Below are 19,954 nucleotides of genomic sequence, written 5' to 3'. Positions count from 1 at the left end.
CAAAGGTAAATAATGGGAGAACAATAGATTTTGATTTGATCATAATTAAACGTACAAAGTACTTAATTGTGGTTATCTACGTCGCCATTTTTAGACTACAGCTCTGCAGTTTGTTGTGAAAATCCCAACTTAGGGCTTTATCTACAAAGTGATAAAAATCCAGTAATTTAACCCGCATATGTGTGTTACAATCATGACTTTTAAACTGATCGCGGTGACTTAAAAAATCAATAACGCTCACTTGGCCCCATGAATAAAAACGCTTTATATGATTTGATTGAATGACCGGAAAATGTTAGTTGCCATTCCGCGTTTTGTTATTTACTGTTCACTAAACCCGCTCACACGCAGCTTTGTGTGGTGTGAATACAATTCAGTGTCCCATGTTCGCTGATAAACGGTTTTTAGATCGCTAAATCCCTCATGGATATCAAGATGGACGATGAAATTTCGATCAGTGGCAAATTTAACCCACAAATCAGTCTAATCCCATCTCCGGAGAGTAAATTAAGTAATTTTCGCATGCCCTTTGTCCTCTCTGTGGTCTCGTTGTGGTTTGCTGTAAACATTCTGACAATGACGTCAACCAAAATATCTGTGGCATGTTGTTGATGTCACAGCCGTCACAATTGATTATGGAGGGAAACTTGACCCGCAAATTAAAGTTAGTTACAATTGATGCTTTACAATAATGCCGAGGGGCGTCAACAGAAACATTTGTTAAGGAAGAATAGATAATAAGGCATATTCATTTCATACACTAAACCTGGAGTAGTAAATAATTGCCGATTTTGCATCACTCACCATGTAAATGTTACGTCGTCCATAGGGTACCCTTCGACTTTGCATCGGAATTGAGCTTTTCCTCCTGAGACAAGAGACTGATTGTGCATGTCTGACACTACTCGGAAATAATGGCCTGAAATAATATAGTTATGACGTCAATTATATTACGTAATTGAAAAATAACGGAAAGATTTGTGAATTTGGTGACAGATTTTTTCATATGCAATTTGAGGTTGTCAGTGGATGGCAAATTAAGTTTTAGCGAGATGCAGGTGCGCTTTGATGAATCTTAATAACGAAATACTTCAGAATTAAGAGAAAAGATGTATTATTCTCAAACCACACATATTCGCACCATTTTTATCCGCACTCTTACGAGGAAAGATGGATGATATATTTCCTACTGTACATTCAGCACCTTCACTAATCCCAATGTTTTTTCAAGTTCTGTATATTGTGCATATCGTGAAAGACGCTTGGCAGAGATGACTTCGTGAATTTAATAGTGTTAACGGACGAACGTTTAGATTCTGGAGCGATGGCTTATGACTAAGACGATTAAATCTCTGTACTTGCACGCTCTGGTTAGGGTGACGACAGGGTTATTGCACGCGTTGGGTCCTTTTTGATGAATAGTCTTATTTTTATTTTAAACAAATATCGGCAAGATAAGTTGTGTGGAGATATTTTGTTAAAAGGAAACCTTAAATTTCTACCACATGTCAAATTGTGAACTCGAGACCACATTAGAGTAGTAACACCACTTATTTGATTTTATCGTAGGATTTTAACGTCATTAACATCCATAGCATTGCTTGGTATGCAGCCTGCAAAAATGTGAAAAGCGAAAAAATTTAACCCTTTTGTGGAGATGACACAGTAACAAAACAATTACTATGATGTTATAGACAGAAGTGAAAGTATACTGATTTGAAGATTTATTCGTTTTTTAGCTGCCAAGATTAGATTTATAACAAAAGCTACAACATTTTTAATTTTGTTTGGATTAGTAAAGATTCAGGGTCAACCAAAGCTTCTTTTATCACTTTTAAAATCTATTGACTAAAAGCAACATTTCGGAGCATTTGCGAGGTAGCTAATCTAACAACCAAATCTTGAGATTGGACGGAAAACACGAATCTTTCTCTAGAAAAACATAGCATTCGTACTTCAAGCCTTTCAGAAATCAGATAACTAATTCTCATGCGAAAACGAATTTTTACGTTTTTAAAAAGCATTGGGTGCTTTGAAAAGCGAATAAAAAGATATTTATAACGCAGATAAGGATGGAGCAAATTGTTTTGAGGATAGTCGTGTTGTATCGTAACAAATGTGGCATCGCGCAGTCCGGAAATTTGCACATCTATGCCGTGAAAAGTAAATTTTCTCGCGTGATAAAGCTTGAATATAAAGTACAAATCAATCAGCATATGACCATATTTTGACCCTTGACAGGTCACGATATATTTCTTATTGGTATAAATATTTTCTTTAGATTATTCGCGTGGAAGCTGTCACCCGCTTCATTTACCTGAATCATTTGAAGCCACAATATCAGAGACATCAAACTGAAAGCATTTGAATCACTATAAGGGGAATTAATATGAATTTAATACCAGATCTTGGTCAGAAAGGATATAAATTCTAAGTCATGTTTAGATTACTGATCACGCCATTTGCTTTCCGTGATATATTCGTTATTTTTGGCACCAAGTTTTTGTTCTGTCAAAAGATGCTTTTGAATGGTTAAAGAAATATTTATCAAGCATTGTTTATTGTTTTTATTAAATAATGTCAATATCACGAATTTAATTTGCACATTGTTTTCATGTTTTTTTTACAGTTTTGATGTCTCTTGAAGAATCGGATCATTTTTTTGTGGTAATGTCAAAGTAATAAATTCATAAATTAAAGTTGGATTTGAAAGTTTCAAACAACTTTACCGGCTTTTATATATAACAGTGATAGCTTTATATGTGTTGCAAATTGGAGAATACAACTTCCATACATATATCTTCAATATATCAACTCACAAAATCAATTTTAAAATGTATATTATGCTAATTTAAAAAATAAAATGTTTCGCATAGAATTTCTTGTTGAAATAACTCACCCGTATCGGCGTCGCTCTGTCTCCCATTTTTGCCATTGCTGTAAAATAATGTTTACATTGAATGAATACAAATATCTTATATTGAAAGTATTTCACACTTAGGTTACATGAATTTGACTTTAGGATAAATTTTCGCGCCAAAAATATTGTTTGCGTTGCCCAACATTGAACAGGTCTCATGAAATTATGATTTCCATAAGCCTGTTTAGGATAATTGAAATGTTTTGTATAACTTTTATCTGATAATGGGATGAATATGTAATTGAAAAAGTATGGCATTACATCTTAAAATGAATTAAGGTGTATACTCGATAAGTCTAGGCGTCCTGTTATTTATCAAATTATTTAACAAATGTAATTAAACTCCCTGGCTCGGAACATTTCAATACAATTTTTATATTTTGATTTGAAAAATATGAGATTGAATGCATTGCATAAACGGTTTATGAGCAAGGGAGATATTAAATCAGTCGCATACAGGTAAGTCAGAACATGTCAGATTATTGTTATGATTTCTTAGAAGGTATAAATAAATTCACAACCGGAAGGAAACAAAATTTCAGGGTTTGACAAATGAAATCATCTGTAATTTGCCACACAAGTCGTTCGCAGGTGACAGACGCCAGAGGGGCTTGGTAGTAATATTTAATACACTTCAATTTAACCATGTAATATATCAAAATGTCAACAAAACATTATAATAACAATGGGCGAGTGGAAACGAATAGAATTTGGAATTAGATGTAAATTAGACACGCATTTATTGAATCTGTAATATAATTTGGTATGCCAAATATTTCAATATTTACAAAAGAAAATATGAATTTATTATTCATATGTTATTTCAAAATTATATAATTTGATTTATTTATACATAGAGAAATAATTTAAAAAATATGTTTGTGTTGTAAAGTGCTTTCCAACTTTTCTAATAACGTAATTGTTCATTTCTGGCATAGTGACAATATTTTTGGAGTGTCTACAGTCAATTGCTCATGTTAAATTTTCTAAACATCGGTTTTTAATAATTTACTGCCTTGGTTCTTTCAAATCGTGCGTGAAAAGCAGTATTTTTATATTAAAAACTGTTAAAAGACGTAAATGGCGTGATCATATTGTGGTCATATAAGTGAATAATTAAAACAATGAAAACGACAACAGTTTTGGTGGAAAATACCAAAAAAATGGTTGAAAATTATAATCGTTATTAATCTGTACTCTAAGCAGCAACGAATTGATTAGAAAATCGTTCTACAGTCGTCACATAGACTGGGAAGTTGTGGCGACAAAACGGACGTGAGATATAATATTGTAAAATTCCACAGACTTAAAATTGGTTAAATCCTGTTGCCGAAAGCATTAATTTTGTGTTTTTCCGTGAACTAGTAGTGTCGTGAATTTCTGCCAATTTAGATTTGTAATATTGAAGTAGTTTCTTACAAGCTAACAATTTTGTCGGATTAACATCAATTAAGCCGATTCAGACGCATAATTCTCGCATAGTAGGAATGGAATGTTGTAAAACAAAACAAAGTGCAAAAATTAGGTAATTTTTGATGGTTTTCTATACAGTAAATAGTGTCTAGTTTCGCTATTGTACTTCGCAAATTGACAACGAAAAAGCAGCAATTTTATAAGCATTTGTCTACTAGGATATTTTCACAAGTAAATTGTACTTGAGCACTGAAACTCCTGTAACCTCAATAATTAATGCCGTACCCTGTGGAATAGTGAAAAAGTGTTACCTTTCGCTTGCTGCAAAGTTTGTTCCTTGAGCTGAGAGTTCTTTCAATGGAACTTGAATTGGCGGTTGCACTGGAGCTGATATTGTGCTATCTGTAAAAATAAGAAAAGAATGTTTATTTGTGATTAAAAAATTACTGACACTTTATTATTTGAATTTAATGATATATTTTTGCTTAAGATCTCAAACAATAATTACGCAGTCTCGAATTGAACGAAAATTGATACATTGGAGCGATCCTCCACATTGTACTACAAGATATGGATCAAAGCTTGCGGGATGAGGGATTTCAAAAATCAAAGTGACATGATATGAGTCTTGTTGGTAAGGGTGTGCCCTTTCACGTGCCGAGATATCAATTGCACAATGTTCAAGGTAATCGAGTAGGATTGCATGATGTTACAAGACCTTTAGCTTCAGATAGGTCGCATTGTAACCATGACGCACGTTGCTTTTTGCGTTATATTCGCACGTTTAATTGTTATAATATTATAAATCTAATCAAATGTTCTTTAAGTAGTTGTTACTTTGTCGTGCCTTTAATAAATGTTTCCAGTGTTGTTTACTGGTTACTATGAATATGACAGATTGAAAATCCGATAATGAAAATACAGACACCAAAGAGTGTCAGTTTTATGATAAGTGTGCAAATGAAAAATAGATCATCACCGCCGGTGCCTACCAGAACTAAAATAAATAATAAGAAAAATGCGCTAAACTCAATCGCATATCTAAGTAATACGATTTGCGTCCAAGTGGTAATAATATCAAAAGGTGCTGAAGCCATATTTTTTTTTCAAAATAAGGTCCAGCTATTGAGTAAAAGCAAGCATGCAATAAGGACCTATATACCCTTCTATACAGGAGAAAAATTGAATCAGCGTATTACGCTCAATTCAACTGGCGCACAATTTAACTGGCATGGGTCTAGTGCGACTTCGACAGAAAATTGAAAAGTAGGTAGAATTGTTATTGTGCGAGAGATTTTAACAAGACATAAGGGAATAATTGAGCCAATGTTTAAGTAATTGTAACAGCATATCGCGAAATTAAGGAAAACATTGGAGTTTAATTATAGGCGTCGAGATACTCGAACTACTTCTCAAAACAACTTTTCCTGTGTTTTGACGCAGCTTTGAGAAAATATATTTAAAGATTTCCTAATGACTACATGAAATAAAAGTACGACACAATAACAGATTATCAAAAGGTGATCCAGTTTTCGTAATTTAAGTCATAAATTTCTTCTCGAATTTTTTTTATTATATTACAACAGAAAAACTCCAAACTTGAAACTTGAGCAAATCATAACGACATTAATGCTATGAATGATACCGATATTTTGTGAAAAAGTTCTAAGAAGATTCTTCTTGTTGTTTCAGGGTTTTACTAAGAATATAAGACGCGAAGTTTTCACCATCTCGAGATTTAACAGACGTTACTGCTCGTCGCCTTTGAGTGGGATAAGCCACGGCGCGACAACTAATCTATTAAACAAAACCGGACCCTTTGTTGGTTTCAGCACATAAAGATGGATGGGAAAATGGCCAGAAAAATGTCCAAGTGACGCAAATGTCCTATAAGAGGGTGCTTGAAGACCGCATCATAAAGTTAACACTGCGCTGAGGGTCGTCATTAAATTATTGTGTATGTTGTCAGCGTAATGAGGAGACCTTTACGACGCCAAAATAAAAATTCGAGTGGTATAATACTACCAGATATTTGTACAAACGGCTACTAAACTACTAGAAATACCAACATATGATGAGTGTTAATTATAAGTGTATTAAGCACTCATGGATCGTTAGAAAAACTCAAATATTTTGTAGAAACGTGATCAGAACCAGATGTACGTAACTTCACATATTTGGTGGGAATGGAACACTAATTACGTTTAGTTTTGTGGTAGACTATACACATGTTAGTACTGCAGTATGAAGCAACGCTTGAACGCATAAAGTCTACATAATCCACAACAAGTATGCAAGTCTGCCAATTTTCTATGAAAAGACCTCGGGGCGTTTCGCCCTGTCAAAAACGTACGTTTGTTTACAAATTTGCTTGGAGACTAATACCAATTCGACGTAATGTGACAGCTGAAACAACGGGTTTTACGTGTGATAACTAAACATTTCCCAGCGTCTGAATTGGCAATTTGACAATGTTTATAAGCAATTTGCTACCACAGCGGAAAATGGCAATTGATGATGTAAACAAGATTGTGTTAGTATTGTCTGTAGCACCCTTCCAGGAAAGAATTTTATTTTTAAACTTATAAATGCAAATAGCAAGTATACGCTCTTGCCTTATGCCTAGCATAAACGTATACTAAAATAAAAGTTTTTTACTCAACTTCATATCATCCTTTTTGGCCCACTTGAGCTATCACATAGTCATAATCCAAGATAATAATATTTTAGTTAGGCCTTGACTGGGGATAAAAGTACTTCCTTTACATCAAACTCTCATTACATCGCTGACCCATTGCCAAGGCTAATTGGGTAGACTGGCAGGCTGTTTTGACTGGACTTAAGTGGTTTAAACTGGCAGCAATTATAACATTTAAAGAAATTTCAAGTTGGGTGTTAAGACAAAATATATGAGTTCTTTGAAGAACTTATCGCTTCTTTCCGGATAATTTCTTGTGCACCAGCATTGCTAGACTGTTAATCTTTGGGAATCACCTTCAACGTTTAGGATTTAGTAAATACAGGAAAAGCTAAAGGGCGTGGGAAAGTGGGTATTTATAGAGAAACGAAATGACGCGAAATAAGTATTGCGGGAATTGACTTTGACAGAAATGTAAATACCAATTAAATGGGCGTGAATTTCTTGCGTAATAAACACCTGCTGTAGAAGTGCGGTAATTTTGCTTCTAGACAGCAAGTTGGTCTCATTAAGAATGAGAAAAGTTTTTGCTGAATATATTGCAAATATTGGGTTGACTATTACAAGACAAATAGTTTGCTATTTTGCGTTTATCTATATATTATGTAAAGTTTATTTATTTTTATATTTAACACCCAATCATTCAAAATTTCGGAATTTACAGGTTCATTTTACTCGGTCACGGCTTGTCTAGTTTTATCCCTTCGTTCTCTTTGATGGTTGCTAATGGTCAAAATCCTACTTGAGCTGTTAAAATGCTTGGAGTAAACATTGTTTGCTTTCTATGTAAACTAAAAACTTGAATTCGCCTTCCCAGTTGTAAAAAAATGTTATATTCGCGTTCGGATATTATTTGATGATATTTATTATTTCTTGTGGAATGCCATGTTGATTTTAATTGGATTAATTAGGCTCCATCTGCGCTTAAACATCATTAGGAATTTATAATACAAAGTTTGTGTTTTTGATTTACTTCAACGTTAAGCTGAGCAGTTCAACAAAAGGTTCCAAGCCTTGCCAAAACCCACAAGATCTTATCTTTAGTGAATTCATAAGAAAATACAATGGTTCCTACTTCAAATTGTTCTCAAGGGCCCGCTTTAGGAGCAAAGAAAAGCGTGAATGACTTTCCGAGCTTCGCGATAATAACAAGTGCCCTTAACCATTTAATTGTACGGAACACGACAGAAGTCATTGTTTTTACTAAGTTTTGGTGATGATTTCTTGAAAATGATTCGTTAGATAAATTTGTTTTTTCAAGGTTATACCACAAACCACTAAACCCCCAGTACCTTGGAGGAGAGGTTTGCATGCTTCATGAAGCTAGATCAAAGGTTCCAGGATAGGCTATTTAAAGCATTGGCATTGACTCAATAAGTGATTACAGACACTTGCTAATTTACGGAACGGATCATTCGACCAAAAAATGTTTTTAAGAGTGATGTATTTGTAAATTCATGGGAATTACCAATATTGCTAACCTTAGGTTAAATTATATACATTAGGTTTGCCGTTACGTAAGTATAAACAATTTGTGGTTCATGAGCCCATTATCCTTTGATAAATACGGAAAACAATGTCAAAGGTGTGTCCAAAGCCAATAAACAACCGCTATTTAATGGCCCATAAAAAGGGCTGAATATAATCTCAAAATTTTGGGATTTTCAGTTTTATTTTTCGGCATAATCGAGGTTATCACTCGGGGTACGTAATCCATGTAAACACCGCTAACAAATGAGCCGCTAACAAATGAGCAAAGAAACATAAATATGAAATATGATGTAGACCCTATTTTGGGGGAAATGCACTTAACATTTTACTGGTTAATTAACACGAGTTGCACGGGTTGATTAAATCGCTCAACAGACGGATGGGTACTCGCTGTATCCTAGTCGGTATTTTGACAAAACAAGATTATATCGGTTCTCTTTTGAAGTCTTTAGCGTCGAAGTGAGCGAGAGAAGCGATCTATCATGAAATTTGAAGGGCTGGATTTGAACAAGGACGTGTGGGGGAGGGGTGGGATTATTTAAATCAATGCGCATACGCAAACGTAAAACATACAAGGCCTGCTTGTAAAAGACTAATATTTCAGATTAGATGTGACTATTCATACCTAATAGATACGCTGATGTGATTGAGAATACATATATATTTATCATTCTGGATGTCAAAGACACAAGATATTTGAAGTTTCGTGTTTTATTAACGACGCAGAAGTGGTCCGAAGGTGAGACTTAATAATGATTGTTCGACTACTGTGTACACGGATATGGACTTATTAATATAAAGGTTGGACTACCCTTTCAACAAGGGCATTACAAGGTTATCATACGAAGCACACAATGCGGACACATTAACTCTGTTAGCTTAAGTAAATAAAATCTAAAAATGGGATTTTGTTAAAGTGACTTCTTCTTGTTTGTGTATTGTGAGATTAATTCGGTTTCAGCCCTTCCGTTGCGTTTTGGCATTGTTGTTTTACGTATGGTATATTTATCTTAACACGCCTAAAAGCCAAACCCTAAAAAACAGGAATAATTTTATAGGATTGGTTAGTAATAAACATGGGAAGCGGAATCCCTACAACGGTACAGTTTCCAAAAGAAAATGGTCCATTTTCAATTCAGTGTTTCATAAGAATGGCTATTTAATTGATTGGAATGTAGGCTTCTTCGCAATTAGTACCTTCAGAAAATAATGAGGGCAATTATAACAGGATGCATCGAACGAATAAAAATTGCCTCGAGCATCATTACATCTCACCACTTCCATGACGACCAATCAGGTGGGGCTGACGTCAGGCACTAACAATTATCCGAGACTTCGTCGAAATATTTCCACGATTTTTCGAGTATATATATGCGTTGCTCTACAACTCGGAAGTAATTTGCGGAATTGGGCTGGAAGTTTCTATATTACCACTGCGCGACTGATACTGAAACCATAGTGAGACCTTTTAAATAATGTTAAATTGTATACCAAATATGGCGTTATTATGGTTTAAAAGGCGAAATTAGTGGAAATATAAATTGCGCAAACAAAATTAAATTTAATCAATACATAACTGGGTTGGGGTAATGAAGGCGTCAATATTCGAACTCTTGATTGCTTTTTGGTCCGGAAATAAATCCGGACGGAACAAAGATTTTGTTTTTGCGATTTGGAACATTTCCGTATTAACGTTAATTGTTAATTCTGCGTCAACGACGCTATGGAAGTTCACTGTTGTGGTTCGTCGATTATTAAAAATCAATAGATAATAAGAATGGATTATGTCGTAACTGTGTATTGAGCGGGGATTGCGGTTAATCCCGCATTAACCTGCGAATCCGTAACCCAGCAATTTTAAAATTCGATATTTGTAATCGCTTATCGTTTAATGTACTTTATCGATTGTGAAATACAAATGAAATCTTGTTACATGCATACTTATTCGACGTTAATTTACAATATAATTATGTTTTAATAGATCGTTAATATACAATTTAACAGGCACAATCATATATCATTTAATTCCATTTAGCAATTGCTTATTCGAACCAATGGTACATTTAGCTAGTTGTTTCAAGCAAAATTTTTGTTATTTTAAGCCCAGGTCGAATCGCGGGTCAATCGAAGTGTTGAAAATCTAGTTCCTATTCAATAAAACCTAATTAATGGCAGGGTCCCACTCAATGTTGTCAGCTCAAATAGAGAGCGAAGACACTTGAGTGACCTTTTAGTGAACTTTTTGTTAAATTTAAATGTGTTTCACGTCACAATGTACGTACAACAGCGGAAGAAATGTAATAAATCATTATTGTTTGTGTTCGTTGTTTCACAACAATCAGAGTAACAACAAAACAATCGAAATCGAAAATTGGCGGCAAGGAACAATTATCGATCTATGGTCGCTAACTTGCACCAACCATATTGTACAAGTCAATATTTTGGAATTACAGAATGGCAGTTACTATTAACTTATACACTAATAATATAAAAACACTACATTACGAGCTTAAGGAATTCAACGATGGCTATAATTAGGAATTATCACTGTTGGTTTTCAAATTTTACGATTTCCTATTGCAAGTCATTTACAATGGCAGCGCATGCCAGACCGACAATACTTTTGTTAGCTTTTGAAAAAGCAAATTTGCGAAGGTCTCTAAATGTGAACTACGATAATCGCCAAGAAGCCATGTGTGGTGTCGTGAAATAATAGCAAGGTGACTTAACCAATATTAGAATAACAATAAGACAGTACATTCAAATTGCAATGAGCATATAGAAATGAGCAGCCAAAGTTTATTTCAATACGCTTTGCGGAGAAATAAAACAACAATCGAGGGGATCGACAAAGAGCGTATTTTTGTATAAAAGGCTCTGAGTGGGGTTGAGCCCTTTTGACGAAAGGGGATAAACTTCAAAACTGGGGCAAGAGGGTTCGGTGTATTTATATTTTCGGTCGCATCAAACGACGTATAGATAAACAGTGCATGTTTCATATCTCAGAGCATTTCAAAAACTAGGTCGCTTCATAAATTATCGTTGTGTTATCAGAGTCTATGTATACCGAAGTACGGCGCCGAATATTAAAGACACTGAGTGATAAAGCAAGTGATTCAGTTGAATATCATTAATTTCCTATTTATGAAATTTGGCGGTTTGGACACGCAAGAATGCAGAAACGTGTTATTTTCCCCGAATAAGTTCTTGAATTATATCGAAGATTCGGTTCTATCATCAAGTCAACAAATCGACTATTGTTGATGAAGGTTTCGATGGAATCTGAACGTGACCTTATTTGATAATGATTGACGATTATTACTTCTTAATAACCTAAGAATCGGTAGATAACAACCATTGTTTTGATGATAATGTGTTGATGGAATTCGAAATTGTGGCTTGCCTTTGCTTCAGGTACTGCTTCGTTTGAAACGGTTACGTTATAACTATTTTGATTACTTCTAACGCGGTGCTAGTATTACGTCACTTTTTGTGGATTCGGGTTTACCGTAGGTTAACAAAATACACCATTACTCGAAACCAAAAGAGCGAAGCAACAATATATATATAAAATATGGTGTTACCCAACCGTGTAATATAGATAGTATAGTAAGACTTTACCGGTACGTATTCACATTTTAACTACAAGTAGAGTGAACATTACTGCGAACCATTGATGCAAGTAACAAGAGCGAATATGATGTAATAATGCATTTGTGATATTACCATTATGATGTAACATTTATGTTTAAAATTAAGGCGGTTTTGTGGTAAATGTTATTATTTACTATGTGAATGACGCATTGGGTGTTATTCATACTTAATGTAAAAAGCAGCGTTCATCCCGGAAATCATTGTAGCGTGTATGCATACATAAACTATGATCTTTGTCAATGGCATTTGACATGAAGGCGGTGGCCCGATGTGTCCAAAATATCGGCTGTATCAAATACCAGTGTATTCATGAAGTCTTGCCCCCATGCTTCGTGGTTTCCTGATTTGGTTAGCAAAAGAGTAGCTTATTGTCTGAAATGTTTGAACTGAATTTTAATGATTTCGGTAAATAAATGTCAGTTCGAATCGTAAATTTTTCTCCTACTTAAAACTCAAATACACCTGTCACTCGCCACTAATTGGAACATTTAGTAAAAATTTATCTTACAAGGGAAAAAGAATAATAATTTTTTGTAATTAAAATTTGGATCAGTTTTGATATTTAACATTTGAAATAGTTTTATTAACGTTGTATAAGATAAAGGCACTAGATAATATTTCAAAACTTTCCTCTTTGTTGGAAACCAAAATTATTTTTCAAGATTTATATTAAATGAATCTGTATACGAAGTACCGCAAAATCTCAAAAAAATCTACTTGAGGAAAATCTGAATTGGCGAGCACTCAATGAGTCAAATGTGTGGCCGGAAACTTGAGTTTCACAAGGTGAAATTTCAAGTGCTTTACAAGGGTTTCTGCCATTGGATTTAATATAAAAAAATAACGTGGGTAACCAATACCTTTCTAACAAACACACAAGTTCTATTCTTTGCGTAAATTATTTCAAAAAATTTTGAGACGTTTGGAAAAGTTGTGTGGCGTCTGAGATGGTAACAGGTTACAAAACACTTCAAATATCCGTATGGATTTCATTTGATAAAAGAATTGATAAATTTTGCATGCTTCACAAAAATAATATTAACGCTGTACAAATAGTACGCGGTATGGTAATAAAATAGGCGCAAGACAATGCAATAAAATTGTAATTACAGAGCCATAAAGCTGTCGTAATATTAGGTAAACAGGGCGCACTCGCACAATAACTTTATACATTCATACTAGGTCACATGCTTATTGATATACTTGTTCCAATTTGTAGGTATTGACTATAAAATTACTATAACTTATTAGTTCCATTATACTTTTTAAAAGAAAGAAAATATAAAGCAAAATTCTCCCAACATTGGTTGAATAATAGTAGATAGAAGAAAAATAAAGACATTTTAGATCGCGCCGATTTCCTCAGTTCGCCTCAACGAGCGCCAAGTATTTGCATGCAGTGGGGTAAAAATATCACGAATAAGTTAGGTCCTAGACTTATTTTACGACGCGAAAGAAAATATTGACTGATAAATGAGGAAAAGAGAAATTTCATGCCGATATCTCGAGTTTCTAATTGTATTTGTTTTCCTATATTATATTTGAAACCATCAATGAAATCGGAAATTTTTTTACAGGAAATACCATACGATGAAAATGTAAAATGTATGGAGTCTTTTACGCCAAGCAATGGAAAATAAACTAATACTAAATCACCAGGGATTGCATTACAAAAGTATACTTCCAAAACATGAAATATATGGTAAAAAGTCACTATAAAGTATGTTCATTCTGAAATATCGACCACATTCAAAGGTGAAACATTCGCTATCATATCGGTCGGAACTTATTCCGCAATGATAAAAAGATAATGGTTTCTGTCAGAGGCCTAATAACGCGAAAAATAAGCTTTAAACTGATCGCATACGCCACTAAGTCTTCTATAATGCCAAGCTAATAACTTGAGCACGGTATACGCATTGAACCAGAAATGTAATAGTTAATTTTCTAAACGACTACAAATTGAACTTAAATCTCTTCTCGTTGGGCGACTTTAAATCGTTTGAGTGTTATAAAGCCTTCTAAACATTTAAAGAATTTGGAATCATTAACGCAGTATTGAAGAGTCTTTTGCAGTTCTACAAAAACGAAAAGACCATTGTGCAAATGCTTCAGATATCGATAAAAATTTACCGTTTTTTTTTAACAAACTATAGTCTTTAGATTATTTTTGTCCACAAACTGAAGGCCAACTTTCAGTTATGTTTACCAATTACGCTCACAAATGCAGGTGAACTGTGAAACTCGGTTTAGGTGAGTGTTATGTTTCAGGACTGTTTATGTCGTCTATACTTTATGTCTGTCTGACTTATATTGGTTCAACACGGTATGAATTGAGTAAGAAAATTGTCACCAGGCTGTAATTACGGTAGGTATTATGAATGGATATCAATTTTGCATTAACACTGAAAGCAATACACAAATTTGAAAAATAAAAGATCTTGCGAACGTCTAGCGATTGTTTTGAAAACATATTATTCAAATTTGTAGGTGGTCTGTGTTTTTGTCAAAATTGTAGGATCCGAAAAATAATGAGGTTGTTACAATAGCGATATTACCAAAAATAGGGACGAATAAGATAAATGAAAGATAATAGACGAATTTATTGGTCGCACGCAACAAATGACATGACAAGAGCAATTTGACAACGATTTATGGTCACTGTCAAAATTTCAAAAGGAGTCAGCTTAAAAATTATTAAGTCTGCGTGCCCAGGATGCCTGTTGTTTACTTTTGCGGTAAAATAGAGGGATAAGTTGTCCCAGTGGCGAGCACTGGTCACTTGTTACCGGACATGCCTGCTTTAAAAAGGGAAAATAATCTAGTAGGGTGGAGTGGGGAAATCTTTTACTGTCTAAATAACGTCCTGGGATAGGCGCCTTTTCGCGTGAATTGAGGCGAGATATGCTTCTGAATGGGACACATACAAGAAAGGGGGATATCGAATTTACACTTATGGTAAAGCGTGGACATTGGTTTGGTACTAAGCACTGGTTCAACTTCAAAAGACGCAATTAGGGTCGAATTCTAGACAGGTATGCACAAAGTTTATAGAAGTGAGAACATATTGAGCAATGCTAGTACGGACTCGATTTGGGATCATTTAGTTGCGTATTAGATTAAGATAAACCCCACGGTCAGTTTAAGAAAAATATAAACACAATAACCTCCGTTTATATGAAAAAATATTTTAGTTGAAACCCAACGCGCGGTAATTATCAGTGAACTCTCAGGAATGTACACGTGGTACATATTATTAAAATTAGACTCTTATCGCATTTTCATCTAACGTACATTTCATGTTCAGCTGTCACAAATAAAAACTTCGCTACGTTGTTTCACCAAGATATCGCAATGAATTTAATATTTAAAACTTTTTGTAATATGTGAATTATTCATTAATTGTCTAATTTGGCCATGAAGCCATCTCCAATCTTCACAGACTGTGATATCGACGAAACTTTTGGAAAAAGTGTAAGAGACGTTAATTCTGACAGGTTCACTCGTAACGATAATTTTAGTAAAAGTTTTGAATTTTATTAACATTTTTATTTCGTTGGTAAATATTTATCCACGTTAAAACGCAAATATTCCCCGCGTATTAGTAGATAAAGTTTCTAAACCACGGGAGCCGATGTTTACTTTATCATCCACCACTTATGCACAGTAGGAAATTCTTATCTATAAAACTTCCACGGAAGAAATTGTAATATTAATAAAATTAAAACGACGAGCATTAGATCTAAGCAAAATAGATCAATAGAACAACAAGACGTACAAGATTGTTATCCGCAATAGATTTTTACTCATATATCTAAGTGAAACATACAAAATAATGGGTACTTTCGTAGTTTGTGTACCAGGTTAGGGTCAGGCCATAATTTTAGGTTTCAGTTCCTTTATACAACTTGATGTAGTAAAGTGGACGAACAAAATTAGTTACCTCCATATTGGTACACACACTTCTGGAATAAATAATGAGATACTAATATTTATATACAAATTAGATACATATTTAGAAACCCCCTCAAGTTTATACTCAAGCATATAAACTCTAAACTTGGCGAAACGTGCTTTATGAAAGCAACATAAATGGCCACCTTAATGAAATTTCCGATTATCAGAATTACGTTGTTAGATACTATATTTTCCAGGTTTGTTTAGCATATAAACTTTGTTCAAATGTTTTCGAGTGCATTCTTATCTCCCGTGAAATCCAACTACATTATATTTGTGCTATAGGCAAACAGAACAACGAAATATCCAGGTGTACTTAGATAATCAATGAATATCAGCACAATTAAAATACACGGGTGGATGACATAATATTCACAGCAGGAATTTTACAGTACGAAGTGTACCATTGTGATATAGAGAGTTTGACGATCTGTACTCTTGGTCGATACCTGTTAACCTTAGAATAGCATTCCATAGAACGCGCCGTGATATCAATAATGACCGAATAATCGTAGTGGGAAGTACGTATTAAAAATCGGTGATTAGAATTAATTAACTGGCGCCCGCACGTCACCATTCTAATCGTGATAACCACAACAGAGGAAATTAAATGGTAATGCGCTAAATCTAGAATGCATTCAAAAATAAAACGCGGAACGACAACTAAATCTGCAATCGACTGCATTTTGATCGAACAAGTTACCGCCAACAAAGCGACACCTCACCGATAACAACAAAATATTCAAATAAAATTAGCTTACCACTTTTTCCCGTCCATACGAATAACACGAAGATAAGAAGTCGTTCCCTCATGTTATAACTGCTCCTCATTCTTTCAAAAAATTGAAGATGAATAAATTTCTTCTGGTCTCAGATTGTTGTTAAGTTGAGAAACGAATACCGATAACAAACTAAGATTTAAGCCGTTTAAATATGCAGAAGTACTGATAAGGTAACTGCTCTGTTCTATCTCTTATATATTGTGCTTTACATATATCTGTATTTATAAAAAACAAATGGGGTAAAATTCAATGTTTTACGAACGCTCACATCCACACCTCTTCTGCAATGTGTAATATATATAGATAAAAATCAAACAACAAAGCGCAGCGGTTATAACGGTCTTCAATTCTAGCCTACGCAGAATATTACATTGAAATCAGATGCAATTCACATTACATAAAGACATTCATAGCATTACATAAAGACATGTTCGCTTTAAACTATACAAATAGTGTCTTGCTCACAAACTGTATAGAACATATCGACAGAATGAACGCAAGCCTTCACAACGCAGTATAAATGCTTATTTGTAAACACTTGTCGTGACACTGATCTCGTCGATGAATACATAGCTACTGTGTTCTTGTCGTAACGCGATCGCTTGTTTTGACTGAACGCGAGAAAAAATGACTTGCGGATTATCGAACGGACGGGAAAAAAAGAAAAAAGGCATCGCAGGGGCCAGTGCGTCGTTATCCAGATGCACGACGCTTCGCTGTGCGTCGCAAATCTAAGCTGGATTATGGTTTATTAATTCGTGGTGAACTAATACGCGAAAACAATGGAAATAACGCATTATTACGCCTTTTGTTGCTGAATATCGACGCGATAAATCCTAATCGCTCCCATTATATATTTACGACTAATTTTTGCATGTTCCACGCGATCTCATAAAACATAGACATCGTAAAATGATTTTATTACTTCCATGTACAGATAGAATACATAATTATGGCCGATGATTGTCAAAACACTTAATTAGTTTTTATGTATTAGATTTGAGACGTTGCTAAATCGAATTGATTTTCGGTAATGCCCAAATATACGAAGGCATTCTCATATCTAAATTTTATATCCTACCATCAATATTAATAGTGTGCGTTGCAAAAATGAGGATTTCGTTTGCTCCACACACCAAAATATATAAATTAAAAATACCAACTTATGCAAACGTAGCAACGCATACGAAAATAATTCAATTCTAAGTTATCTTTGACAAATTGGAAAACTGATATTTGAGATTTTAAAATCAATTACTGAAATACTCACATAAAACAAACATAATGATTCCGAGATTGATTAAATTAAATTTTTTTTATTTTATAAATGAACAATGTCATAAAATGCTAAACCAGCGCAAAACTAAAAACCCAAGTTTGAAATATTGGAATCACAATCACAAATCCACACCTTCAAGGTGGATATGAATCCGAAATTAACACGAGAAACGACTGCGACAGACCAAAACTGATTCACAGTGTCATCGCTCATTGCTACTGATATTTCGATTCAATAGTTCAAAATTATTTGAGAAAGTTTGCGTTGAAGAAAAAGTTTACATAAATGACCGTACTCAGCCTATGGTGGCAAATGTATTCTCGTATTGGTGATGGAAATTAATTTAACCAGACTAGAAATCATTCTATCCATGGGTTACACTAAGGGCAGCATAAGCAAATAAGAACAAACACTTTATTATGACAAATTATCATTTAAAAAATGTATAATTTTTCACCATCGATATATTTTTACTTGTTAATCCTTCAACCCGCATCAAAGTATCCCTTGTCAGCAGTACTGCTTTGTGAAATCTATATATATTTCCAAAACGAAACCCCATAATTCCTCGTCAACCGCAAATTTGCCATTACTGTCAAAATTTAGAAGTTTTGTATCAAGGTGTATCTATGAATATACATTAGAGAACCACAAATATGTATGTTTCTACCAGTTGGGGTACGCGACACAAGATATCTTTCCTTGTTCTATGCCTTTGCCAATGATAGCTATTTTATTTGATTCAAGAGTTTAGTTGAGGTTACTAAAATACATTTATTTGTGTTGATGTGCAGAAAGACTCTATAAATAAAATATCAAAAAAATAAAATGTATGTTTCAATAGCAATGACTATCTTAATATCCTGCGTTAGAACATTTTCAGGTTTTTATATATATTATATTATTCGAGTGAATAGACTGCATTTGATATAAACAAATCGCCATACGTATATATATTATTACAGCTTTATTCGCTGTGTATTGCGCCGTATCTAATTGTTTTATCTGAAGAAGTTATACTGTGATCTAACGAAAGCTCATAAATATATACTTACTATTTCGTGGAAAGAGATTATGTTATTCTTATATGTTATAATAGCAAGGATTCCTGTATTGATAACTGTTTTAATTTCGAATCATTTATATCAGTAGTTCTCAATCACCTGTTTAAGTAACATTTTGAAACGACCAGAGAATGTAGAATCAAAGGCGAATTGTTAGCGTCCAAGTTATATCTTGCTATTGATATTTTGGCTAGCTTTTAGAACACCAAACACAATACTGGGAGGGGTGTGTGTTTCGACAACACTACTTGAAGGGTGCGACTCGAGGAATGAGCTGTCAGTCATGCATAAAGCAACAAAAACACATAATTTTGCCAAATTTCATAACCTGGTAACGTGGTTCAAAATTGCACATGCTTATTAAGTAGAATTCAGTGTAGATTATGTTGGCCTTATCTACAGAAATAAAATATGAAATTACAATTCACCACCATTGAAATTTTGAAATTGCGAAGAGATAAAACTTGTTGGAAAACAATGGTTTTGTAGCATATATATTAAAGAATGCTGAAGACTTTGGCTGATTTCCAATAATGAGAGTATCACACACAACGATATAATAAATACAAGAATACAATATTTTGTAACAGAGCAAAACATTAAAATCAGTACATATCTTCCCATAATGTAAAAATGTAAGATTTCAAAGAGCGTTAGGGAAAAGTATTCTAATTCTAATATCAAATTTTTTTTTCA

At 34.0% G+C, this 19,954-nt stretch overlaps 1 protein-coding gene across 1 annotated transcript in view; it reads right to left on the bottom strand.

Moving 5' to 3' along the window:
* Positions 1-17,151, bottom strand: part of LOC120338400 (inactive tyrosine-protein kinase transmembrane receptor ROR1-like) — a 36,899-nt gene extending 19,748 nt beyond the window's left edge. The window contains exons 1-4 of the mRNA XM_039406386.2: positions 16,895-17,151; positions 4,645-4,735; positions 2,900-2,937; positions 805-919 (exon numbers count right to left, since the gene is read on the bottom strand). Coding sequence (XP_039262320.2) covers positions 805-919; positions 2,900-2,937; positions 4,645-4,735; positions 16,895-16,964 — 314 coding nt within the window. The 5' untranslated portion in view covers positions 16,965-17,151. The remainder of the gene's footprint in view (positions 1-804; positions 920-2,899; positions 2,938-4,644; positions 4,736-16,894) is intronic.
* Between the last annotated feature and the right edge of the window lie 2,803 nt (positions 17,152-19,954).

The sequence above is a fragment of the Styela clava genome, chromosome 10, assembly GCF_964204865.1.
Source record: "Styela clava chromosome 10, kaStyClav1.hap1.2, whole genome shotgun sequence".
NCBI lineage: Eukaryota > Metazoa > Chordata > Ascidiacea > Stolidobranchia > Styelidae > Styela > Styela clava.
Note: the sequence above shows the minus strand (reverse complement) of the source record. Positions and strands in the feature narration are given on the sequence as shown.